The sequence below is a fragment of the Chiroxiphia lanceolata genome, chromosome 5 (assembly GCF_009829145.1).
Source record: "Chiroxiphia lanceolata isolate bChiLan1 chromosome 5, bChiLan1.pri, whole genome shotgun sequence".
Taxonomy (NCBI): Eukaryota; Metazoa; Chordata; class Aves; order Passeriformes; family Pipridae; genus Chiroxiphia; species Chiroxiphia lanceolata.
In genome coordinates, this window is record NC_045641.1 from 49907514 (window position 1) to 49934634 (window position 27121).

General features: G+C 47.3%; 2 protein-coding genes across 2 annotated transcripts in view; both read left to right on the plus strand.

Annotated features, from left to right (window-relative positions):
* Positions 1 to 12: 12 nt before the first annotated feature.
* LOC116787491 (suppressor of cytokine signaling 1-like) lies at positions 13 to 26651 on the plus strand. Its single transcript, XM_032689147.1, has 3 exons — positions 13 to 2549; positions 20244 to 20358; positions 23607 to 26651. Exon 3 carries the CDS (start codon positions 23673 to 23675, stop codon positions 24354 to 24356), a length of 684 nt encoding a protein of 227 aa, XP_032545038.1. The 5' UTR covers positions 13 to 2549; positions 20244 to 20358; positions 23607 to 23672; the 3' UTR covers positions 24357 to 26651.
* Positions 24044 to 27121, plus strand: part of NFAM1 (NFAT activating protein with ITAM motif 1) — a 30700-nt gene continuing 27622 nt past the window's right edge. The window contains exon 1 of the mRNA XM_032689144.1: positions 24044 to 24056. The gene's annotated coding sequence lies outside the window, so the exon portion shown is untranslated. The remainder of the gene's footprint in view (positions 24057 to 27121) is intronic.

The following is a 27121-nucleotide window of genomic DNA, read 5'->3' on the forward strand; positions in this document are numbered from 1 at the left end:
ACCGCCCCGCTCCCCTCCCCGCGGCAACCCGGCCTCTGCCCCCGCCTGTGTTTGGATCAGGCTCAGTGAGAGTAACCAGAAGTTAACGAAGTCTGTGGGGTCTGAAGCTGAAAATAACCTCCTGGGCATGATAGGGAGGAATCAAAATCAGGGAGGTACGGCTGCATCCCTGACTACCTTCAGAAGACACATTACTGACAATAGAAACTGCCTGTACTGTGGTGACACAGTGTGAGATGTTTTAACTGTCACCCAGGACTTCATAATGACATCAAACAGGCTCAGTGCTTGACACCGACACTGAACTTCTGTCGCTCTCTGATAGAGAGACTCTTCTGAACTCCTAACACTTGCTGGAATCATGTTGCTCCAGGGACAAGAGTCACCTTCCCATACTGTGACCCATTGCAGTGAACTGACTCTACTGCAGGGCCAAGCTGCCACAGATACACAGTGGACAGCACTGCCTTAGCCGCTCTGTTCCTCTTCTGCAAAAACAGACCCCTCTCAGGTGGAGAGGTTTCTATATAGTTTTCCTCCTTAGTTGCCCAGTTGCCCAGAAAGGTGATGGCTGCATGGACCGAGTTTCAAGAAAGTCAACACCCAAGTATGGCTGTTTGCATTCCCTCCAACAGTCAGTCTGCTAGGCCTAATGCAGACCACAACCATTTCTCTTCAGTCAAGGTCTCTGAAGTGAAAGGAAGCAAAGTCAAATTGCGTTGTGAGCAGTGGCACACCTTGCTGAAACAGTTGGAGAGAGCATAATGAATGTCTGTTCGTAGGGAGTCATTTTTATATTGATAATTGGAAGCCCTCTGCTCAGTTCAGCACATCAGTCTCCTAAATTACACAATACATTTTCAGAACAGCCTAAAAAGCTTGAAAGAAACCAGTGTAGAAGCTTACAGCCCTGTTTCTCCTGCCTAGCTCAAACTCATCCCGGCAAAATAGGCTCTGCACCACGGCAGTTGAAAGGTAACCTTGGGGACCCGTTACTGAGAAGAAATAAGAGTGCTATGCAGCTCACAGCCTCCCCTCCAGGTGAGCCATTAGAAAGGAAATCAGAACATGAATTTTTACAGGTTTGGAAAGTCCAGCATATTGCTTTTTCTTAGGCCTCTATGGTGGAGGAGTGGAAAAGCAGACTACAAGTGCTGGGGAGACTACAAGAGGGAGAGAGGCCACAGTACCTTCTATAGTTTCTTTCCTGCAACTGTCAGACGTGGGTGGCTGATTACAAAAGGTGAAAAGTGAGAGACAGTTTGGCAGAACAGATTTGTGGAATGAACTCAAGAATCAATCACTGCGGCTGTTAGCAGAGGGCATGGCCCTCCTGTGCATTGTAGGAATTTCTTCGAAAGAAGCCATCAGAAGGCAGTGTAATTGTTAGGCAGTGGCTGCTGCTAGGCTTGTGTTTCTTCAGTCTGTGGCATGACTCTTGAGGAACAGGACCCCGTGTCATGAGCAGGAGTTATGCAGACTCTTTGCACAAACCTCAGAGGTTGATGGAAAAACAGGCCATGGCCAGGAAAATCTATTGCCACTCATGACCCAGATCTGCTTCTGGGGAGCAGTGAAATGAGCCTGTTGAAGGTGGTGGCATTGTCCAGCCAGCCATGCAAGCACAATACAGGTCATCCCCAGGCCTCAGCTGCCACCTGTGTTTGGGGCATTGGGAACTTCACCTCTGAGAACTTGTATCCACAAGCAACATCCTCTGAGTGTTAAATGCTGGAGCTGGTCCCAGGGAGCTTGTTAACAGCCAAAAATTCTGGATAGAACTTGTAGGTAGGTGGTAGTTATCTGTCAGTCCTGACCTCTACCTAATACCAGTTTTTGGACACAAGCCTTGTTTGGGATAATCCTGGTGTAAATGTTTGACCTGGTGGTATATGCATCACACCCATAGGTCTTGGACTCTCTCCTCCACCACGTTGGGCTCTCTCTCCGACTCCAGCAGCCAGTAGGATCTGGTCTCTCATTGCTTTGGGTCACAGAGATGACTCTGGGGCTCAGGTGGGAATAATGCATTCTCTAGTGAATGCATTCTCTAAGACTCCTGTGACCTGCATCCTAAATCACTTCTGGTAGGAGGCTCCATCAGCAGTCACCTCAGGGAAAAGGAAAAATTCCTCACAGAAATTATCAGGAATAAGTGATTTCTGATAGAGCTCCAAGTGGAGGAAGTTGCACTGGGATGTTCCCTGGACCTTCCCCTCAGTGGCAGGACTGTCATCCTATTAGCCAAAGCCAGATTGTGGAGCTGTCCTCCAGGTCCCTCATGCCTTCTCTGACCCCTCTGACAGAGCAGCTCAGCATCTCACAAGAGTGTGCATCTGCCCCTGCACAGCCTGGAAAACCAAGCCCCAAGGGAAGGGCCCTATGTAGGATGCACGGCAGAATTTGGATGGCTCACAGAATTCATTCTGCTGCATCTACTTCTACGAAGTGCTGCAGGCTACTGCAGTGGAACTGTTGCCTGTGGAGGACCAAATTAGACTCCAGCTGGAAAGGTGCTGAGGCGTTGGCTGGGCTGCACTGGGCTGGTGGTAAGACAGGCTGGTTTTGCATAAAGAACTGGGAGTTAGTTTGAGATATCCCATGTGCTTAGCAAAGGATAATTTAACCTCTATATCCTTGCAAAGGAGCAGGAGACCTGCAAGGATGAACTCTGGGGCACGCAAAGCTGTTATGCTCCACTGACTTGCAATAGCATTGATCAGTTTGTGCTTGCTGCAGATCTGGTGAGGAAACTTTAAGTACAGCAGATTGATTGCTACCAGGGGACAAATTCCCCATAGCTGGTTGGATTTAAGCACTGAAGTACTGACATATTGATCTATTTATGTTGATTTATTAGTAATAGCCCTGTACCCCAAATCCTCTTGTGCAAGTAAAAAAACCCCACACTATTGCTAGCTTAACTGATTTCTTTCAGAGGATATATATGGGACACACCTCTATATAAAGCCCCACGTTGTGAGCATATGCTGCAATCTGTAGTGGGCAGGATAATCAAAGTGATCACAGGGCAGCATGTTGTCATGCAACCAGCTCCAACATGCTGGCTCACGTCCACAAATCTTGCTTGCCTTGGAGATGGTCCCAAGAAATCTTAAGGGTTTAAATGGGCTGCCCATGTGGGAAGAGCTGAGGTAGGATATGAACATCCTGCCACCCCGGGCTCTGTTCGACAGCAGCAGATCCATCCAGGTACTTCGCGTGGTGTATTGTTTTCTTCGGTTTTCCCTAGTTTCTTGTTGAATTTCATTTATGTGAATTTCTGATGACTGAAAAAGCCATTGACATATTAAGAGCAAAAAAAGAGGTGATGGTTTCAGCTGGTTTCTCTTCCCTTGCTCCAGTCCTGTTGCGCTCCTTGTTCCAGAGCTCTCCAGCTGTGCAAAAAGTGGGAGAGACATATAGATGCTGGCTCCCACCCACCACAGTCTGAGGCCAATATGATAGTTTAAATGGAAATCTTTGTTTTAAGCCAAGCTATGAGTGGTTGAAAAAGTGGAGTACCTCTACTCCAGGGATTAACCTGCAGCACAATTTGGATAGTGGGGCTGCTGGAGTGTTAAATCATCCACACATGAACCACCACCATTCAGCTGGAAGCAGCCCTAGGCACACACCATGCATCAGGTCCAAGTGGTGCACATTTGCATCACTTCATTTGCAACTAATGAAATAGCTAGAAACATTTATTGCATATAAATTATATATGAGCACCTATCATACAAATAAACTCCTTCCAGTTTCAGCTTTCCAGTTCCTCATTAATCACAAAGTCTATTACATTTGGGACAGATTCAGGAGTGTCTGCTGGTTCCCATCCCCTGGGCCTGTTTTGGTTAACTCAAGAGGTGAGGTACTCTCCAGATCTCTACAAAGCCCATACACACCTTTAGAGTATGCACCTATTCTAATGTATGAAGTGGTAGGGGAAGCAGAGAAGTTTCTCTCCAGCTCTTGTCTAGAATTAAACTTCTTTCACTTGGAAAATCTGGCAGATTCTCCATAGGCTGAGATGAAATAATAGCAAAACCCATAAGTAATCTGACACTTGTAATTACAGGCCTACCAGCTCCTTATTGACCTCAGAATTAGGAAATAGCACATACTAGGATCATTTAAAAACAAGGGAAGAGTTCTAGTTAACAGTAAGTCTCATGTGTTTATGGAAAAGAATTCATAAAACTGCTTGGGAACTTTTTGAGATGTAAGTTATAGGTTTGGGTTATGGATTTGACTGACAAATGTAAAAGCTGTTGAAGTAACAGGGCTCCAGCAAGGAAACTGACACAGTCTTACACTGTATTTTGATTTTTAGAAAACTGGAATGATACAAAATCAACTATTATTACTATTACTACATTTTGTAGTAATAATTGATTAGATAGTGAGTGTCAAAATGCTAAAGTTGATACAAGCATGTAACCGGTGTTTTTGAAACAGCCCAATGGTGAGTTGCTCCACCCAGCCCACACTTTTGGTCTGGCAGCTCTGTTTGTGGAAGTGACTCTGGCGAAGGATTGACTCACGATGTAGGAGCAGCTGAGTGTGAGCTCCCAGTGCAGTCAGAAAGGCTAATTCCATTCCAGATGTATAAGCAGGGAATGCAGAACAGGTGTAATGAGATTATATTGCAGGAGATTATATTGTGTCTGCTAATTCCATGGATGTGATTAGTGGTGTGAAAGAATTCCCAGTTTTGACATCTATGATTCAATGAGGAAGGTAACAAGTTGGAGAGGCTTCCTGCAAGAACTCTAAGCCCTGTTAAGGAGTTGGAAGACATCTTATGGGGGATAAGCATTTAGGACCGTTATGATCAAAGCCTAAGTATACCTATATAGTGTTACATTTTTGCTCCTCCAATTGCCACACTGCCTAACAATGGTACAAGAAAAAAACAGTCTAGAGATGAGGTATTAGTTTTATAATGGAGAAAAGAGTTAAATACTTGAGCAGTTTACTTAGGGTGCTGGCAGCTTCCCAAACACTGGCAGTTTTTTAATGAAGATGGGATGTTTAACAAAACAACAATGATTAATGTGACAGAGTCCTTTGTCCTGTGATCATCTGGAAAGCAGAATGGTCTGGAAATTCGTCTAGTGCAACAGACACCGCTATCAGATGGTACTAGCCTGCACTGCTTCTACTACAACCGCTCCCAAAATTATAGCCCTTGCATTTTATGTAGTTTTATTTTATTTAGGGGCTCGATTTCCTCAGCTGAGGAAGCCCCTGCTTCTAGGTCCAGCAATGACTTAGGAACTTTCTGCTGTGGGGTCCGTATCTTGGATTGCTCTCTGTGCTCCTCTGGGGTGGCCTCTCATGGCTGTTTTTGTCTGCTTTGGAGAAATGCCTGAAGTGAGTGAACTCAGTGCCTGTGTCCTGTGAGTGGGGTTCAGCATCACCACTCATCTCAGTCTGAGGGGACAAATCTGGGGAAGCATGGGCAGGACTGAGGCTACGTGATCCAAGTGAAGGATTCTGAATGGAAGGATTTGGGCAAGGTCCACCAATTTTGGACAACTCTCCACGAACACATCCTGAAAATGTGGGATAACAAGGAGATGCAATGGGCCTCAATGACAGTGAAATCCTTAACTGAACTTCTACTTCCATATTTGGTGGGCAGCAGTGTTAGGAGGAGTTAACCTTAGTTCATTATGGATTTATGGGGCCACAAAGCCCCAGGGAGCTCACACCTGAGTCCCTTGGTGCAGTGAGCTGGTTCCTCATTTCCTCTGTCCTGGCTCATCCTGTTACTGCTCTAGTGTATTTGACATACAGGGCAGATTCAGAGATGAGGGAGCAGTTTGCCATGCAGTTATAAAAGACTGTTTTCTCTGCAGCTGCTTAAATCTGACCTAAATACCTTCCAGATTATGCAGCCTGGTGCTTTGTTTCAAAACCTAGAAGGTCACTGTCTGCTGGGTCTTCCTCCCTCAAGTGAACCGGGGGCATGTACTGGCAACGAGTAAGAACTCGTGTTCTGCCGCGGCTATGGGGGAAAGCCAGAACAGCAGAGGGTGTTGCGGTGTGGACCGAAGGCGCATCGGCAGTGGTGTGCGGGGTGCCCACCCTCCAGCCCTCCGCGACGCAGCGTCGCTGGGTAGGGGAGCGCTGCAGCCCCGTGCCGGAGCTGGCAGCCTGCAAGCAGCGGCACACGGCTCCCCGCAGCCGCGCTGGGTCACTTCGCTCTGGGCAGCCCCTGCATCTTCGCTTTCCTGGAAAGCAGCTTCTCTTCGTTACTGAGAAGAGCCCTGCTCTGGCAGGGGAAGGAGGGGCCTGGCCACCGCTTCACGCAAAGGGGCCACTACTTGTGCTAATTTTTCTCATAACAGTGGAACTAATACAGCATCTGCTCGCTGGAAACCACAGAAAGCTGTTTTTGTTTGTTGGGGGGTTTTTGTGTGAGTTTGTTTTTTTTTTTTTTCCTGGGGGGAGCAGAGGGAGGGGGCTGGGGGATTTTCCTGTGTTGGTTTTGTCCTCCTGGCTTTCTCTTTTTCTGTTGTTGCTTGGTTGGTTCTTTTTTTTCTTCTTAGTGCTTTGCTATTATCACTTCCTAAAAGGAGGCTTTTAGCAAGTTAAGAGAGGGACCACCTAGAAAGGGAAGGAAGGGTCAAAAGGGAAAAACAAAGGAAGAATGAATGCTTTTACATTTTGTACTGTTTGCAGGATGGATTTGCAGCACATCAGGAGATGATGGCAGTCATTTCCTACCCACTCCCCAAGCATCCTTCCATCCTCCTCTCTGTACAAAATCTCATGCATTGCCTGCATCACCTCTCATGCCAGGGTACCTAGGCCTGCACTGTGCTTTCTTCTTCTCTCTTTCCTTTCCTACTTGGCGGGAACCCCCCAGGTTATGTCTGAGCCACTTGGTCAGCTCCATCCTCACGGCAGCTTCACTTCCCACTCACATCCCAGCCAGAAAGCCAATGTCCACACCAGCGCACAGCACCACGTTTGGGTCTGGCTGGAGGCCCAGTAAGGCACCGAGATCCTAAGTAATTGGTCACCTGTCATCTGGAAATGATGCTCCAGCCCCAGCTGAGCTTCCATTCACAGGTTTGCTGGCTGAAGGGCAAGGCAGCACTGACATATGTAACACATTACCCATCTCTCCTCTCCTCTGCCCTCCATGTTCTCCTTTTTTTTTTCCTATATCGCTTTTCCTTTCTTCTGCAGATTTTCAGTGCTTCATTATTTCCACCCTAGTTCTTTCACCTCTCCCCTCCTCTGGGCCAGTGTTTGACTTTTGCTTTCCCAGAAAACCATCTCTATTCAGTAGTTTGCAGTGACCTGCTCCAAAATACCTTTCTTCTTCCCACACCCCCCAAACTGACAGGAGTAAATAGGTAGATTGTGGCTCTTTCTACTTTATGCAGGCTGTAAGGAATCTGCACGCTGAGAAGGAGCAAAGCTGTTAGGGTGTTACTGGCTCTTGGGCTGTTGGATATCAACATCTTAAAACTTACCGAAGACTTGGGGTTCACTGAAGAACAAGCAGAGAAATGCTACAAAGTAGAACTATGATCCAAAGGAAGAATGAACTCAGACTGTCAAGGGCAGTAGGACTTTAAACATAACTCTGGAAATGGTTCATTTTGTCAGCAACTCTACCAATTAATGCTTTCATGTTTCTCAAAGTTTTAGTATTGGGGATAGTGAAAGTATATGTATCCTTAGGCAAAGGAAAAAATGAGGGGTAGGATAAAACTTGTAAATCCCAAGAACAAATCCTGGTGCCTTCTTGGGAGCTATTCCTCATCATGCTGTTATCAGCATCCTGGGCATATCAGAAACCCTGTCTTTAGGATGGATCCAGCTTTCTCCAGCCAGGTACTGTAGGGCAGTGTTCAAAGTGAGTTGCTCATGGCAGGACCATTAGCCTGCCTGTATCCTCACGGTCATTACACAAAGCCTTTCAGGCTAGTATCCATGCCCTGAAAGCAGTTGGGGAAAAAATAATCAATCTAGTGGTGTGACCACGGGTAGTCTCTTGGTTATAAGGAATTTATTTGTATTACTTTTTCCTTAAGAAAGCTCACTAAAAGACAGGATTTGTTTTTCCCCTTAAACACATCCAAGCTTGGTTTCAGGCTTGCAGGAAGAAATGCAGCACTAGAAAGTCTGTACTTGTGCATGATTCTGTTGCCATCTCCTCTGCTGTGTCACAGGACAAAAAGATACTTTAGCACCCTTGTGTTTTCCACCTGTAATGAAGCCACTTCAGAGGTACGTTGATCCTGAACACATCTGGAACCCTGTGAGCCAAGTCTGAGTTCTGGAAAATTGTGGTCAATGGTGCCATCATGACATGTCTCACCAGCTTTTATTGCTGAAGAGGATTGCTGCAATACGCTTCCGCTGTAACTGCTGCAAGGTCACGGTTTCAAGTGGATGAGAGAAATATGAGCGAGACCCACAGACAGTCTCAGAGCAGTGAGGCTGGATGTTAACTTTTCATAGAAAAGATGAAGAGGAAGAATAAAAGGCAGAATTAGACCGGTTTAGGCAAGGTGGCTGGTAGAGTCTATGAAGTCACCCAATAAATGCTATAAATATCCACAGAGGGAAATGGACTCCCTGCTAGGCAACCGTAAAGCAAACCACAGGATATTTTTGAAGCTGCCATCCAAAAATACAAAGAAAAGTGTGACAAGTCTATTTAAAAACCAAAAATGGAACAGATGAGCACTTCATCCCTGCTGTGATTTAGAGCTCCAGTGGCAGGTCCTCCCACTGAAGCCTCTGTGAAAAAGAATGAAGTGCTTTGCCCAGATTCTTATGGAAGTTCAGAAATTCTTCTGTGGTCAGCAACATCTTCATGCTTGGTTGAAAGAAAAAACAAGGACTGATGTCTCAATGCTCAGTGGAACTTCTGGCAAGGCTGAGGATGAGATTCAGTGGTGTGTTTCTGACTGCTTTGTGCTCCCTATCAATGCCAAGCAGTTGTAAAGCTTTGTCTGCTGCTCAAGCTGGAGTTACAGCTGCTTTGCATCACTAAGCTGGTATAGAGCAGCCAGAGCATTCGGGGTTTGCACAGAGCTTTTTCAACAGGGCAATTCACCTGGCGTGCACACACCAGGGAATGCATGCAGCAGGCTCGGCGGCATCTAGAGCAAGTATTTTGGTGAGTGAGAGCTCCTGTGGTGCAATCAAGTCTCAGCCTCATTGCAGGCTAGGCCTCTAACTGTGGGGTTTGTACTGAATTCCAAAGGTTTATCTTTTCTCCTATTACATCTACCCTCTCTGAGCAGCAATATGCTTATGGTATGCAGCATGTGGTGCGCTATTTATATTTTACATCGTAATATTTTGGTGTAGTTGCCCATTTTTCCGTAATTTCCAGTATTTTCATTTGACCCACCAAGGCAATAGTGCCTGTTGTAGGCATGCTCCTCAAGCGTGTGCTTCACCGCTACACAGGCTGTGCTGCCAGGGTGCTCGGTGCTCTTCTGGAGGCTCCTGCATGCCGGAGAGGAGCTGAGAGAACGCTGTTTGATGGCTCTGCCCGCCCCGGGCCTGTGCGTCACCCCTCGGCCCTGGAAACAGCCCCTTCCCCGGTGCTTTTGAGCTCAGATGCCCCAGCCCCGTGCCGGAGGGCAGCCGATGGTGATTGGGAGGAGGGGCAGAGCCGCGGTCCCCGCCGCCGCCTCCCCGGGCGACACGTGGCTCCAGCGGGTCCCGGGGCTGGTGGATGCTGCGGTGCCGTCCCGGTGGGGTTCCTCTCAGTCTGCAGCTGGGAGGCTTTCACAGAATCTTTCTTTTTCTTTTCTCTCTCTCCCCTCAACGGTCCAACTTTTCTTTTAAAAAAAGCCAAACAAACCCAAACTTTTTTCTTCTTTACTTTTTTGGGTTTTTTTCGCCTTGCAAGAGCCACGCCGTGGAAACACGGGGTGGTGGAGGAGGGAGAAACCCCTCCCCTTCCCCTCCCCCGTGGCTCCTTCCTCGGAAAAGAAACATTTGGGGGGTTTCCTCCCCTCCTTTCCCCTCCCCTCCGCTCCGCGCCGCTCCGCTCCTCGGAGCCGAAGCCGCCGACGCGGCGCCCGCCCGCCCCGCGGCCGCGGAGGGCCCGGCGGGGCAGTCGCGCCGCCCCCGGTAAGGCGCGCACCGGCCCCTTTGTGAGCCGAGGGGTCGGGGGGGGGGATGCGGAGCGCGGCGGAGCCGGGCGGTGGGGAGCGGGGCCGCCTCCGTTTCGCTGCGGGGCGGGAGAGCGGCGGGGGCCGGGCCGGGCAGCGCCGCTGCCGCCCCGGCACTGAGCGCTCGCTCGCACCGGCGGCAGCGCCGCCCGCCCGTGGCCCCGGAGGTGCCGAGAGTAAGTTGTGCGGCGTTAACTAGAAAGGGCCTTTTGGGGGGCGGGCTGCGAGGGACATGTCTGTCTGTCTGCTCCGGTCCTCCCTTGGCTTCTTGCAAAGGGGTGCAGCCCCCGCTGGTTTGGCTCTTGGCGATGTTTGGGCTGTTGTTGGCTGGGGAAGATGGAGCGTGTTGGGGCTTGGGGTGCCTTCCCCAAGGGGGTCAGACGGAGATTTGAGGTGCTCGCAGCTCATTGCTGGCCCCGAAGGGAGCTATGTGCCCTTCTGGGGTGGCGGTGGGGTGCTGGGAGCAGCCTCAGAGGCTCTGTGAGGATTGTCCTGCCGTCAAAGTGTTCTCCACAGCATCAGGGCAGGGAGATGCTTCTTTTAAAGTGAAACCTGCAAATTATGTAATGTCTCAGATGGGTCTGTAGGGAAGCAACCGCATGGGTCCGGATAACTCGGTCTTAACACCACTTCTTTCACATAAACCACTGGAGAAGCAGCGTGCAGAGTGTTACACTTAGTCTTAGCTGGAAAAGCGAGCTGCCTGCCAGAACCCAAGGTGTTACAGGGAGGTGGGGTAATTGTGAACCAGGGGGGTACATGCCCGTTGGGGTTGCCATGAAAAGCAGAGGAACTCGCCATCCTCCAGTCCTGGCACAGTCAGAACACAGCCTCACACCTGCCTTTTCTCAGAAGATCAGTGCTGTGCACACATGGAAAGCTTTGCCGGCAAAGGTTATCACTAAAACTCCTTTATGCAATCTGAGTCATGGTGCTCACAGTCATGCAGGATCCGCTACTCACTTTTTCCCACTAACACACACACTCTTACTGAGAATTTTGGAATGGTTACCATGTAAAACCTCAGCTCATGCTACTCTTAGGATCTTCTTTTTTCCGTTTATAAAAATTTAGTATAAGTGTGTATTCCTTCCTGCTTAGTAGAAGTTTGGAAACAGGATCCAGATGTACTGCAGAGGTAACTGAGAGCAACTCAAGAATGGTAAATTAATGTCCCTGGCTTTTTTCTTCTCCTGTATGGTGAAGGAGAGGGATGTGGCTTGACCATTGTTCTGGAAAGTTGAGGGAAAAGAGTATTGTTAGCAAGCTGCTATTTAGGACTATGTGGTCCAGACAGTGCCATTTGCTGGTTCTAGTCCTTGCAGCTCTAAGAGAACTTAAATGAAAAGCCCAGTCATGTTGACCACACTCAGCTCTGTAAAATGGGGTGGAATCAGAAATAACTAGTTTCCTGATGTTTCGTTCTCTATTGACTGTGCCCTTAAGAGGGAATGCAGGCATATCTTCTTTCTCCAAACAACTGCAACTGCAGTTCAGATGCTGTGTGAATGTCAAATGGCCCATTCAGTCACAGAAGGGCAATGTCATGTGTTTAAAAATTATGCACATGCACAGAAGTTTGTGAGACTGAGGCTCTAGTATCATATAATGTTGCTCTTGGTTGAATCACGTTATGAAGAGATGTGGCCAATTGCTGCAGATAAAGCCAAGCTTTGTTTCTGTGTTCACAAATGATTCTGCTGGGTATGTGACTTAAAACGTAGTTGTTGAAGTATGGATTCTTGTTTCCTCTGGAGTGGAAGACTCTTGGGCACAAACCTGTAGTAGGATTACTGGGATGCCACCCTCCCACACAGGTTCCCATCTTTTCCTGAGCTAGACTGGAATCTGGGCCTTTGTTATTTCTGTGTTCCTTGTTATTATTCAGTATGTTGTACGTCCCTCATTAACCTGGCTTGCTTATCACTTACTTAAATGTGGTGGGGTTGAGAGGGAACACAAAGGTTTTCTGTAAGTTTGTGATGGAAGGTAAATTCTGCTGGGGTCCTGAAAACCAGGCACAAAGGAGCACTGGGGAAAGGCTGAGCTTCTTCAAATCCTCCCAGCTGTGCGTCCCTGCCCCACTCTGCTTGCTCAGAGAGGGCCAAATTCAATTTCCATAGGACAGCTTCAAACATGCAGCCAGAGCCTCTTACCCTCCTCAGTCCAGCTGGGATTTCTATGAAGTTGGTGGTCAGTTTGCGCAAGGATGGAGATGGGGTTGGGTGGTGTAAATTCTTAGTTGCTGTTGCTAATACTGTGGTTGCATTGCTAAGAAACAAAGGAGAAAATGTGCCTTTGGAGCTGTGTTTCTTCCCTTGTTCATCTTTCTCTCTGTCCCCACTGGGGATGTTTCACTCTTTTCTCCAAGTCTTTCACTGCAGCTCTTTGCCACCCCCTTCCTCCCTTGCCACCCACAGACTTCTCTGTCCTGCTTTCTCCAACCTTTGTTTGGTCAGCAATAAACAGATAGAGCCAGTACTTAAATATTACATCATTTGAGTCGGGTTGATGCTGTGGGTAGATTAATAAAAGCTATGGGGAGGTGGTGTGTTCCTGAGCCGTTATTCCAGGCCACTGCAGACCTTGGCTAGTGGTGCTCGCCAAAAGCTCACAAGCTGGGAGAGGTGGGCACTTGCATCTCTTTCTGTAAGTGAAAATGCGGGTGGTGAAAGAGCTGAGTATGCCATACAGAGATGATATCTTTTTACAGAGTAAAGGCATGTGTGTCATTAGGAGGCATAATATATTTATTTAAAATAATGCAACTAAAGGCTACATTAATTAGATCCTTGATTATGTGTAAGTAGAGGCAGAAGGCAGGCATATCAACTTACTCCCTTGTGTCAGTCTACTTCATTACTATCTGCTCTTCTGGTTTCATTTGTGCATATCCTGCAGCCTTCTGCCTCAGTAAGGTATTTATTAGGTCACCATTTTGCTGAAATCGGGCTCAACTCTTAAAAAAAAAAAAGGTGCTGTGGTGCAGGATTTGGTGACTTTGTGTTAGTGAGTGGTCAAAATGACTCAAGTAAAATTCTTACCCCCTTTCCCCGCCTCTGACCAAGTGCAAGGTTTCAAGTTAAGATTTAGAAGCTTGAGGTGTAGAAAGTCCTACTTTTGAAACTTCTGGGAAGTTTCTGTTCAATAGGCATTCAATAGTATTAAAATGTAAACTCAGTTTTAATAAAATGGCTAAATGCTGGTTTTGTGTTGTCTTTAGAGACTTTAGAGCTGCCTCCTTATTTTTGTCCTCTTCAGTGGAGAAATGAAAAGGCCTGTGTGCACTTCACAGGAAATGAGTGTCTGATACAGGCTTGCAGGCTGCACATTTCCAAGAACCGCTCTCAAGGTATTTTGATAATGCACATTCTCTCTGCCTTCTCCCTTCCTGCTCCCCCTGTGCTTTGTGTGCTTCTGCTTGTTTGCAAACACATGCAGAGTAGGAGGGCAAGAATTGAATGGTGCCACTATTAAATTTGCAGATAGGCTGCTTTAGCTTTACATTAGAGCTGTGGCTGGCAAAATTAAGCCAGCTGGCAGCATTCAGTTGCCTTTGTTGCAGAGGGGTTTTATCCTTCCCCTCACTCCCTGCAAAAGCTGAAGAAAAATTCTGACTTCAGATTAAGACTCGTGCAACAAGGGAGTTTTTTGTGTGTATGTGATTCTGCAGTTCAGAAACAGTTTGAATCTACTTTCATACTTCCTTGGTAGCAAAGTTTATTTGGAAACTTAGGCTAAAGCTTAGGCTAAAAATTTCTGCAGTCTGAACTGCGTAGCTGGGCTGCTGTGCATCCTGCTGAAGGTGCCTTACTGAAGCTAAGGGGGTTTGGCATAAGTTTGCCTGAGTTGGCATGCTACTGGTGATGAGCACAGGTGCTCTCAGGAATGGTTTGATTATGCTTTTTGACAGACCAGCAGTGTTGTTCTTCATGCGTATTTTAGTTCTTCCTTGTTTTCTAGTGAGATTTTGGGATGTGGAAGGAGGGAAGTTGGAGCTGGAGAGACATTCTCCAATCCCCCCTGCTAGAAGTTATGTTCATCCTCCAAGGCCCAGTTAAGTGACACAGTGGACCAAGAGTCCCACTCAAGGGAACGCTGAGACAGAAGGAATGTTTCTTTCTAACATCATCGCAACAGCCATTTCTGATTCTGAGCTGCTTTAGCAGTAAACACTCAAATCTGCCATTTGTTAGGATGCGCACTGATATTCAAGTCAGCACACATAAGGTAGAGGTGCTGTTCTTTTTAGTCATTAAAGAATGAGGAAAAAATGGGCAGAGCTACTTTAGCTACTCTGCAGCAGGTCCATAATTGATTTCTCATAGTGACTTTCTATACCTTTGTTTATTACTTTAGTTTTGCACAACTAAAGGACATTTATGCCTTGAGCTGAGCTCCCCTTAGTCTTATGTCAGGTTTGAATGCTTAAGAGGTGTCTTAAAAAGGCATTGCTAAAAAACCCAACCCTTTGCTGCTGGATTCCTCTGCCTAAGGTCTGCTAAAGCATAATGTGGTAGGTACTGCACAGAAACAAAGCAGAGGCATTTGAGAAAGAAGAGAAATGAGACTCCTCAGATCAGCTCTCTCACTTTCCCCAGAAGCAGCATTTAATGTCTATATGATTGGAGTTTTTCCTTTTATGAGTTTTAAAATTAGTTACTTTTCAATCTCGGTCACCTTTGAACTTCCTCTCATCTAGTTTTATAAAAGAACACAAAAAGAACGTCTTGATTGTACTGTATCTTCCTCTGGAATCCCCTTGTATCTATCTGCTCTCTAAATTGAGCATGAAGTTTCACCCATGTTTCTCTGTACACTTACGTTTGACTTCTTATCACCCATCTTTGGGCCCATCATCTTTGTTTCAGCTCTATCTGTTTTTATTTAAGGTGACTGGAACTGACTGTATTATCTCAGGTGGTGACATTACTGTTACGTTCCCACCCATCCATTTTGCAACCTTACTCTCGTGTTTGCGTCTTGGTTTTTTAATGACTGCTTTTGTATTCAGAGCTGGAGCTTTCCTTAACAAACCCTCAGCGCTGTTACTCGGCTCATTGGTCAGCTGTGCCACTTAATTTATCACTCTCGAAAATACAGACCTGGTTGGTTTTCCTACAAGCCTGCATGTGTTTGCATTTGTCAGGACAGAGTCTTGCCCGATGTCCTGGTGCTTTCCAGCCTGATGAATTTTGAGTGATCTTGGATTTCTCTTACCTGTAGAGAGTGATTTTGTTACTGTTTGCCCTGGGAAGGTGATGGAGGGGCTCACCGCATTTGAGCTGATGTAAGTAACATGAGGCTGTAAGCTGCCTGCTGTGGGGCAAGGTTAGACCTGAGGGGGTTGAGGTGTTGTGGGTAATGGCAGCTTGAAGACAGGGAGAGACAGTTCTAGAAGGGGACCTGGGTCAACATGTGAGTTTGCGTGGACAGAGGGAAGGGACTGCTTGCATCAGAGCTGGGGGAGGCTTTGGGCTGCCTGTACCCACCAACCTGTTGAGGAGTGGGGAGGGATGCTCTACAAAGTGGGCTGAGTTGATCCAGGGGGAAGATGCAGTGGCTGGGAGGCTGGCAGAGAGGTGACCAGATGTGCAGGGGCTGAAATGCCTTGGTTTCCTGCAAATACCTCTTTTACACCTCTCATTCACCCTGTGGCATGACTGCTCTGTGTCTTCTATCCATCTGCTTTACAGGTCCTGGGATGGCTCTTTAGCTCATGTGCCATGTCTCACTTTTTGAGTTGTTTCTGGAATGGAGGCTTTGGGGAAGCACAAAGTGTTTCCTGTCATCTGTTGCTTCTTCAGATACCATCTGCCTGATGGGGAACTCTGTCTGGGGATTGCCTCTCCCCCACATCATGTAACCTCGTGCTGCTCCTGTCTTAGCAGTACATGTCAAAAAAAGTTCCTTCCAACACTTGCAGCCCTCTGGCAATTGGTAGTGCAGCTGATTTGATTGAGCACTTCACTTTGCATCTCAACCATCCATTTCCAATTCAAAATCCCTGGGTATAGTCCATGGTGCCCAGCTGGCTTTCTACTCTAATATCACTTTTCCTTATCAATTCTGATAGAGCACTCCCTTTTTTCCCTTCACATTAAAAAACATTAAATAGTGGGAAATCTCCTCAACATCCTGTCCAAGAAAAAAGATAATGCCCACTTGCTTGTGTAGCTTTTCTACAGTATCCCCGTCCCCACTTGCTCGTATCCCAGTCGACTAAATGATTCCCCCAGAGGTTTTCTGTTTTCGATAAACTGAAAATGCCATATGTTTTCTGGGTTTTGTTTTGTTTATCTTGGCCACCTACTATCCCAGTTTCATGACAGCCATCCTCACATAAATTTGTTCCCTATTGTCAGTAATTTATATTCCTTTATATTGGCTCCTCCAGGATTATCTTTTCATCTTCTGAAGGATTATAGAGAAGGTTGTAGGAAGATTTGGAACAGGGACTGGGGTTTTTTAGTATCTGTGTTTGATGTGTCTGACCCATGGTGGATGCCTTTGCAAGCTGCTGCACCTACAGCTAGTACTTGCAGTGTGACCTATTGTTGTCCCCCAAGCCTGTCCTCTTAGCCAGGCAGCGTCTCTGTGTCATCCTTTGTGGGAAGTCTGCATGCTCTGCCGCTTTAAGATTTCCTAAATAACCCCTCATGACTTTTTTTTTTATTCTTTTCACTTTTAACTCTCAGGACTAGTTTCTTTGTTTTGTGTGTTGGAAATCTCCCATTATAAAACCTAGTGTTGTGGTACGTTTGTGCTTTCTGACCCTCACCCCTTCCTCTGAAGGCACAGTAGCTGGTGCTGCATAGTCCCCCTCGCATCTTCTGAAGCTGGTCCTTCTGAAGAGCCAAGGCAGGATCTCTCCCCTGTCTCCCTGTGCTCTGGCTGATGTTGGTTAAGCACCTGGGACTCTTCTCTGACATCATAGTTCTGATCAGGATATTGAGCCAGTTTTATCAGCAGGCCAGGCACTGCTCGTTTCTCAGAGTTAGCTGCTGCTTTGAATTCCTTTCCAGCTAAATGTGATTGTTTTGATAAGAAGCTGTGGCCATCGCAGGGACCACTGATGGCCTTTGCTTCTCAGGATTTACTCATTTCCTCAAACAGGGTTCTGGAACAACTGAAAAAAGTCAGTTTAACCAAGAGACTGGAACAGAGGATATGTATCTATGGTGCTGACCTGGGGGGAGGCGGTAAGGCTGAGGAGCCAGGATGGGTAGGTGCAGAGCTCTGCTCCAACAGAGGGCAAGGATGCAGCCCAGCCATTGCCCCCCCCCTTCCCGCTGATCCCCCTCTCAGCAGGAAGATGGGACAGAGCATTTCAAGTAGGGAGTCACGAGGGACTGCTGTTATCTTGGCTTCTTTATTCTTCTTCATCATGCCCTCTCCCCATCTCCTTGTTTCAGCCCCCAAACTGGGGAGAGCCCCAGCCACCTTCCCAGAGGTGTGGGTGGTGCAGAGGGAGGGAAGGCAACAGGGAGGCTGTGTTCCCTGGCCAAGCGCAGAGCTGAGGTTTTGTGTAGCTCTGCAGCACTAACATTTGCAGGAATGGCTGCTCTGTGAAACTGCAAAGGTCAGGAGCAATGCGACTGGGCTTCCCTCACTTACCAAAAATGCTGTTGGCCAGAGGTAAGCAACAACAGCTCTCTTTGCTTAAGCCGTGGCCGGATAGGCTCAGCTGCAGCTTTGGAACTTGGTAGTACCCCCTCCTGATTTCCTTTTTCTTACCTTTTTTTTTTTTTTAATTCTCTTTTCCCCAGTTATGGGGGAAGGCAGAAATAATTTAGTCTCCAACAGAAGCTGTCTTTGCCAGAAGTCAGATGCTAGTTTTGGTAGTTCTTGGCAGCCTTTGAGTTCAGGGAAACGATGTGGCTTTTGTGTTATTCTGAAATGGCAGGATTACAGTTTCACATTGGGCTATTTTGATGAGGAATAGGCTCTTTTATTTGGAAGTAGTTCTGAATGTACACAGTACACAGTATTTCCAAGGTGTGAGGAGGGGACCCTGAAAATGGGTGTCTTTCTTCCAGCTCCTTCAGTTATCCCAGTAAAGGCAATTAGCTTTTCCTGTAAACTGCCACCTTGTTGGGTTTTTAAAAGCATGTTATGGAGAAACCAAACATGCTTGAAGACTTCCCTGCCTTGAAGAATATTTGGCACATATCACACTGTCTTGTTGGTTTTCTTGGGCGAAATCCCTTTAGCCCATATCAACAAAGTGCCACATTAATTCAGAAAACACACATCAGAAAAATATGGTAAGAAATACAAAACATGAATATCAGATCCATGGGAAGTTATTTGTGGGTTTTGAAGTATGTTCTCCAGCCCCAAAATGTTGGGAAGTGTTTGATAAGACCAGTCCTCTTGCAAGGTGTCCAGCTGGTGATTTCTGGAGACTGCAAGCAGGATCTTCCTGCTCTGTGTCTCTGCTGCATCGAAGTAGGAACTGTCACAGTGTGTGTGCTGCCTCAGCTTATTTTATTTTATTAAATATTGCATTCTTGAATGTTGCTTGTGTAGGGAAATGCAGTTTTAGTTTGGGGTATGTAAGTGTGGTGTGGGTTGTTTTCTTTTTTCCACGTATTCCCTCTGTGTCAGACATAATGGCAAGCTCACATCAAATTATTTATAGCCATGGCATAAAAGATAGAGGGAACTGCAATGTCTCCGAGGCCTGCTTTGTGCTGGAGAAATTGGCTGTGATTAACATTGGTCCTGTTAGCTGAGCTGGGCCACATTCCTCCCCTAACCACAGCTCCCTCTGTGCTCTTTGGCATGTCTCTCAGTGCATCTCCTTTCCCTCCCCTCTCCATGATCCCTTTCTGGATCAGCCCTGGTCACCTTGGCTGTGGTAGGGTGCTCATGACAAGGGGCATTGGTGTGACCATGCACCGTGGCAGTGATGGTGGCATGGTTCAAACCAGTGCCAATGTGTGGCAGGCGGTGGCGGCCATGGGAACCAGGCTGGCCCACCATTAAAACCCAGCGCTGCGTGCTTGGCTCTTATCAGGGAGGTTTCTTCCAGCCTTTTGCTCAAACTTTCCTTTGAAACATCCTCCCCAGCCACAAATCAGTAGGCAGCGCATTTCTGTGGGATGCAGACGTGCAAGCAGAGATGTCTGCTCAGGCTCTGCTGCCTGGAACGGGGACACTGCTGCAAGGGCTTGCAGGGTACCTCAGGGAGAGCTTTTCCAAATTATCCCAGCCTCCGTCTAACTGCTCTGGGAACTGCAGGGTTGCTGTCTGGGAGATGTCAAAGCTGAATGGATTGGTAATGGGTAGTAATGGGAATTTAAAAATGGGAATTAATAATGCGTAGTAATGGGATAGACCTGCAGTTCTACAAGTCAACATGGCTTGTGGGGTGTGTGCCCAGTCTGGACTCTGCTGGGGAGGATGCAGAGAAGTGAGGTTGTGTGTGTATAAGTGAAGCAGTGCAGCGACTGCCTCTGAAAGGCATGCAGAAGGCTGGGATTGTTTTTTCAGCTTGTTGATGGATCCAATGACAGACAAACAATTGCACACGTGGTGGTCTGCTGCTCCACCAGGTCAGTGGGTTTAGTTTTCCATCAGTGCGATGGAAAGAAAAGTATTGAGAGCAGGGCAGGTGAGTGTGGGTCAGAATGAAGTGGGTCACTTGAATGGCTATGTGGTGTCAAATAAGATACTCTAAATGTTGTGTGTTGTATTGAGCACAAGGTGGAGTTTGCTGTTCTGAATCCTTAAGCTTGTTCCTGTTGCCATCATCTCTTAACATTTGGGGTTTTACGGTTCCTGCTTCCAGAAGATGATAGCACCTTTATGGTCTTGCCATTTGTCCTTAAGCCATATGTGAGCTGCCTGGACCTAACCAGCTCATGGCTTTGTAAGTAGCAATAATAATAACAGCAGCAATAATCCACTTTCTCTGTTGCTATCCAAAGTGCTATATACATGCTTCTACAGTAATACAGATCAAAGACGTTAAGACAGACAACCTGTCCCCAGATTTGTTGTATTTTAGATCCACATTATGGCAAACTAATGGGCTTAGTCATCTGCTTGATGGACTTCTCTTTCTTTTCAAAGGACAGAGCTGCTCTTAAGTAAAGCTGTGCAAAAACTGGGAAGGAGCTTTTGAATTTGGACCACTTCCAGGCCTGACATCCAGAAACTCATCCCTATGGGCAGTAAAGACAAAGAGGTAAGCTTTTTCAAGTGTCCTGGAAAAAGAGAGCATCATAGAACGCATCATAGCTGAGTACTTGAGGCTGCTGCTGAACATGGCAGATTTGTCAAGCTCCAGGGTGCAGGGCTGGCTTGGCTGACACCAGATGCCGTGTACAGTCCCCTGGTTTACTAGAACTGTCTCCTTATATGAAATACGCTGCCTTGCCTGGGTTGTGAGTGAGGAGGAAAACAGAATGCCCTGTGTTAAGAGCACTTATTTTGAAAAGCTCTTGAACTTGCAGTAAATCAGAAGCTCTGGGGAAATTTATCCAGCCTTTTAATTAGTGGGACACCAGCTTTTTAGGGTACATTGCTTTGGCTTCAAGAACTGTTGTGACTTGCATTAGGGAGGTAGTAACTTGTTTGAGTGTTGGGGGTTTTTTGGGGGCTTTTTTTGGAGGGGAGAAGAGGGAAAGCAAATTGTGGTGTGGCAAAACAGAAGCAGAACTAAATATGCGTGTGTGTTTCATTACACCCCACGCCCCTGGGTTCACTTATTCCTAATCTTGAGTCTGCACATCCTTGTTGATGTGGGAGGCCATGTACATGTAGGACCTGTTGACCCATTAAAACTGAACTTTAGAGGTAGTATCAGGAAGCACTTCTAGAGCTAATATTAGTATAACTAATGCTGCACTGCAGGCCAGGCAGTTCTCTCTTGGAAATGGGTCACTGAAGCTACACAAATTCCCCCCATCTGAGGCTCTGACCCATATGTAGATTTCAAACCGAATGAACAAATTGTCAAGGTGCTATTTTTGCATTTACTTTGAATTTGAAATGATGACACAGTCTCAGTTCTTAGTCAGTGAGATTTCTAGTAGCAGTGGATTTTTCTTAAAGGACTTGGGTGAATGACTCAAGGTTGAAAACTGGGACAAACTAGTTTGGTTTTTTTTTTTCCTGTCAAATAGCATCTGCAGCCTTAAACAAATTATATATTTATTGTTACGTTTAAAACTACCCTGGAAATGAAAGACAACTGCCTGCTTCTGTTTACTTGCTTGAATTAATTTTTCATCCTCGACCCGTGAAAGCGGCAAAATTTCTGTTTGGACCCAAGAGAAGTTGCTATTTAGGAAGGCTCCTTCTCAGTCCTCTCGAGGCTTCTCAGTCCTCTCGAGGCTATATCCGCAGCCCTGGAGACATCTGGCAGATGACCTTCTTTTTCTATAGGAGCTAAAGTCAGTGGGCAGCTTCAGCGCCCAGACGCCCAGCGGAGAGGAGAAGGAAAGGGACAGAGATAATGCAACTTCTTGTGGCACCTACTGCTGAGTTTTCAGTGGTGATAGATGGCCCTAGTTGCTGCACGTGGTGACTGTGTTTACTTGCATTCTGCTCACTAAATCACTTTCCCCTAAGATTTATTCTGACTTGCTGAACAGCTTGAGCAGCTTTTAACTGCTGCCTTTTTTTTTTAATGGAAAAGAAAAAACCCAAGTTGATTAACTCCTTCCTACCCCTCCCACCTTTCTCTGAGTGTGGAATTTCCCTCCTCCTGTGACATGTAGCTAAAGGGCAGGATCAGCAGCATTCAGAGCAGTACCAGGAACATTAGCGGCTTGTGGACTGCAAATCACAGGGCTAGAAACTGGAGAAGCTTCCCAGGCTGCTCTTGGAAAGGATGTTTATTGCTCCCATGTATGGAATGCCATGTGCCTGGCTGCTACATTATTGGTATTACTGTTAAGTATTGAGACGGATGTTAGTTGAGAAAAGATCACTGTAGGCAAGGCATTGGCAGGCACATGCTCCCTTTCCAAAACTACTGTGCCCGTGTGAAGGACATATGTTTGGCCCTGCTGCTCTGTGTCCTCTCCCCAGGTGCAAAGTGGGCTCTGCAGGGCCATCCAGTTGGTGCAAGCACCAAACAGAATGAGAGGCTTTTGAATAGCTGGCAAAGTGTGTGAGACAGCGGAATCTTGCCAGGAGCTAAGCTTAACACAAAGCTCTCCCTCCAGAGCAAGTTCTCCACAAGTCCCTGCATAGTCCCTGGGGGTTGCCTGCCTGCTATGAGCCCCAGTGCTCCCTCAAGTTCTGCTGTGGGGAGGGACTGCTGGAGATGAAGTGTGTCTCTCCCTCCGCTGCAGGCTGTGTGTCAGCAGTCTGTCCTGCTCCAAGCATGGCTATGCTGTGAGCGGGTATCACTGGGTTAATGGAGTATGTCAAGGGACCGAGGGCAGGATTTGGTGGCGAACTACTGACTTGTCAGGCCTGGGGAAGTGGTATGTTACAGCTCAGCTTCTCGCGCAGAATGAGCCTCTGGCTTAGGGCTGTGGTTTTTATGTTTGTGCACACACACACATTCAGAATATGTACTTTTTTTATATATAATTGAAATGACTTGGATGGCTGATGGCAACACTGGGTTCAGAAATTTGCATTTCTGAAAACAGACAGCCTGGTGATAACACAAGGTGCAGGAGATGAGCAGGGTCGTGACAGTACATGAGCAGAGGACGGTGACTGGGAGAGGGTAGCATTGTCTGCGGGCAGGGGGAGATGTCCTTCTGGAAGAAAGAGAAGTTAAGGGGCTGGAAGGGCATCAATAGTGTCTGGTACCAGTGTTAAGTGGGCTCATTTGTGGCAGTCCGAGCCCTGAAGTTGATGTTGTAACATTTCTTGAAGGGGTCTTGATCCCTTTGCTTTCTCCTAAGAGAGTGAAACAGGCATATCATGGGATGAGGGAGTTAGTTCATGGGGTTTGGTGGGAAAGACTCATTCCTATTTTCTGTTTCTTCTAAGTCCTTTTACTGGAGAAAGCATTAGAGCGGTGCAGAGAAACCTTTCTACCTTTCATTGAATGACAAATGATACTGCTTTGCAAAATTTTTCCCTTCTGATTTGGGGTGTCATTTCCCTTTTCCTGTCTCAAGGCCACTGAAAAACCCCAAAGCATCCAACAGGGGAAATCTTGAAATTACAAGATCATCTAGGTTCAAACCAGCCTTCTGAAGGGGTGTGCAGGAGCTTCTGGCTGTAAATCACAGAAACCAGTGGATGCAGAGCTCTGTAAGGTGCCACCTTTTGCTGATGGGACCCAGCTGGAGCCCTTCTTGCACATATATCCTTGGTGTCCCTACAGGTGGGGATTGGTGACATACAGTAGTTCCTTGGTACGCTCTTTAGTACTCTTGATGGTCTTTCTCCCTTGTGAAGTGTCTTCACTTGCCCAGGTAGAAGAAGGTATTGGGTTTGCCTTACTCTGCTTCTGTTCCGCAGGCTGGATGCCAAGGAGGAAGAATGGTAAAGGCAGCATCTTTCCAGGATCCATGGGCTCTTTGAGAGATGATCAGAGGGAGGCCAGATGATCTGCACAACACGCACACCACTGTTTCTCATCTGCAAAGGCAGCATCGGAGCGTTCTCCCCAGCCCTGCACCACCCGGCTTGCCCGATCGTTTCCGGATGTTTCGCAGCTGCGAGTGGGAGGTCCTGGAGCGATCCCTCAATATCCTCCAGGCCAGTGACTTTTACTGGGGCCCCTTGTCTGTGGGGGAGGCCCACGCCAAACTCCAGAGGGAGCCTGTAGGCACCTACTTGGTGCGGGACAGCTCGCAGGGGAACTGCTTGTTCAGCCTGAGTGTGCGGATGCCAACGGGGCCTGTCAGCCTCCGAATCTCTTTCCAGGAGGGCTATTTCCGCCTGAAGAACTGGTTTTCAGACTGTGTGGTCCAGCTGCTGGAGCTGGTGGTGGCAGGGACCCGGAACAACCCCTTACACTTTGATGAAATGGGGGGAACACCCCTGGTCTTCTCTGAGCCCCTGTGCCGGAGCCGCCGGACAGTGCCCACCCTGCGAGAACTGTGCTACCGAAGCCTCCCCGCTGGTGCCATGACAGGGGACAGAGCAGGGCTGGGGGGCTCCTTGGGGATGTGTCTGAGGGAGGAGGTGGTTTCACCCCTGCACAGAAGGGGAGGGTCAGAGGGGAGTGTTGTCCCCAGCCCTTCTCTGTCCTGGGCTGGGAGATGATGCTGTACATGTGGAAGACAAAGGGAAATGCCTGGTATGTGACTGTGCTGGTGGGATGTGTGCCACGCCAGTGGGGCTGGGCTGACTGCTGGCAGAGGAAAGGCGAGGGCAGAGGGGAGCACGGCTTGAACCCGCTGGCTGTGACTGATGTGTCCTTGTATGTGCACAGTGTGTGACTTTTCCCAGAGATGCCTGGGGTAAAGCCAAACCTGAAGAGCAGAGATTTCCACCATGACCAAGTCCTGCTCTTGGCTCCATTTATAACTTAAAAGCTTAAGAAGATGACTTGCCTGTCCTCCCAGGTCAGCCCTGTGTTTTCTTCTACCCCAAAGTGCTTGAGCTCATTTCTGCTTCAAACCTGCCCTTGTGAAGTGGTGCAGCTGAGTCCAGTCCCACAGCAGTGCAGCTTGGACATTGGTGGGCATGACCCCTGTGCTGACTGGATCCCCACGTAGCTGGGGCAGAGCGAGAGCACGTTTCACTCCTTGCAGCGCAAATGCGATGTCAGTTACTTCAGAGGCCACCATTTGCACCAGAGTGAAACCATTGCAGCCATGTATGATGCAGGCAGCTTCACTGGCTTTTGCATTGCTTTATTTAATCGGATTTTTGTGAGTGCAGATGGGTTACGCTATACCAAGGGCATGGCATTCCTGTGGAGGTAACCCTGATCTGGAGAGTTGTGTCTACCCTGGGAGGGTGTGAAGAGATGGGATCCAGTGCCCTTTCTTATGCTCATGTGATAGTGAGCTGCTGCCATCTATTGAGCATCAGAAGATGTTTTGGTTTTGCCTCCAAAAAGGCAAAGATTTTTTATATAAAACTTCTAAAATTTTAATAAACATGTTTTTATATTGATTTTTAAAAGTCAGTGAATGCATGGAGATATCTTCATTCTCTTGCAGTGCTGAAAAACCAGTTAGTTTAGCACCAAGGCATGGCAGTCAGGCAGAAACTGAACAAGTGAATTTCTTATAAAGACCAAAAGCAGCGCGTAAATGAGTGGTCATAGATGGGAACACTAAACTTAATTAATCTTATAGTGTAATTAATTGAAGAATTTTCGAAACAGAGAATACTTCTGAAAATCTCAGCCCTGCGTTTTTAGAAAGTATTTTTAGTACCTTAAAATTTGTACTGAGTGTTTGAAAGACCTGTGAGTAATTCAAGATCCTAGAACAAGGCACAGCATCAGTGAACTTGAACTGGCGAGGATGCGTACAAATGAGAGGAACAGAGTTGGCTTAAATAGTGTCATGGTTCATTTCAGGGATTCGGGCAGGTATGTCTTCTAAGTAAGTGACTGAAAACAGCTACATGAAAGGAGAAATTCAGATGCTGTAAAATTTGAGCCAAACTGTTTTGCATGCTGCCAAGCATCTGTAGCTGGGCAGGCAGCCTGCTGAGCTCATGCTGACTTTCCCCTTCAGACCTATATGGGAGAAAAAAGCTGAACATGGGGAGAGATTACACTGAATTTGCTCTTTTGTCTTCAGGTATCTTATCTGAGGAACTAAAGTGTGTGGTCAGCACAGAGAGAGAGATACAGGCTGTGATTCATCACAGTAGCCTAACTTAGACACTGAATTATTCTCTGGAGGGCTCTGTCTCTCCACTGGTGGCGAGATGCCTGGCCTCCTGTCTCAGGGCATAGACTTATGAACCAAGGTAGTTAAATAAGTGCTAGGGAAGTGGCAATCTTCTCTGTGCTGCCTGCTCCTCTCAGCCTCAGGGAGGCCAGGGGCAGCTTGGTGGCCCTGCAGCTGCTGTGTCTCTCAGCCCAGTGCAAAAGCACTGGCTGGTATCGTTCACCACTGCAGGGTTTGCATCCCTGTGGCGGCTGACACGCGGGCATACCGTTGATTGCTGTCAGCATCTCAGGGCACCTGGGCACCTGGCTCTGGGCACCTCTGGGACCATTCCCTGGCTCTTGGTTGAAGCCCCTGCCTCGGCAGGGTCAGCCATAGAGCTGACCTCCCTCTCTGCCTGCTGTGGAGGAGTGGGACTGGATCTGCTGCCCCAGGCATCATGCCCATCCCCTCCATCCTTTTCTTTCTTGGGGGTTTCTTTGCTGAGGTCCCTTGGCTGCCTTCCATTCAGAAAGCAGGGAGGGGGAAAGGAGCAGGCTAATTTCTTCCATGTTTAGAACCGAGTACAGGAATGCTGCTGTTTTCTGGCCATGGTTATACCTCACTGAGGGAAGAGCTTTCCAACTGGATTGCTCTGACCTGGCTGTGAACTGTTCTCATTTGGCCACAAATGAGCATCTTGGGTAGTATGGCTGGGGGCTGCAGAAGAGCCCTATTTGCTGCCTGGATTGCACTTTAGGAAAATTGCACCACGGGAGAAGGAAATAGTTTGGATTTTAATAAAGTCTACTTTATTTTGTGCCTTTTTTTTTTTTTTTTAATTGCACAGCAAGCGCTTGTCTCAGTCTTACAAGAGAGTCAATTGCATGCAGGGCTGCAGCGAATTGATTTGAGATCTGTGGATGAAAAGCAGTGAATTACTGCCAAGCATTGTTATATTGTGGAAGCTTAAGGCACATTATGTGTAAGTATCCTCATTATTCCCAAGGAGAGGTCACTTTGCAGATCAGGATTGGTGCAAGAAAGGAAATCAGTTTGGGAGGAACAGAAAAGTGAAAAGTGCATTGGCTGAGGCAAACGTTAGAGTCCTTCATTTTCTGCTTGGATGTGGGAAGAGAAACCTTTTTCTTTAAGCTCTTGAGAAAAAAAGATGTGCAAAGCAAAACTCTAAGAATT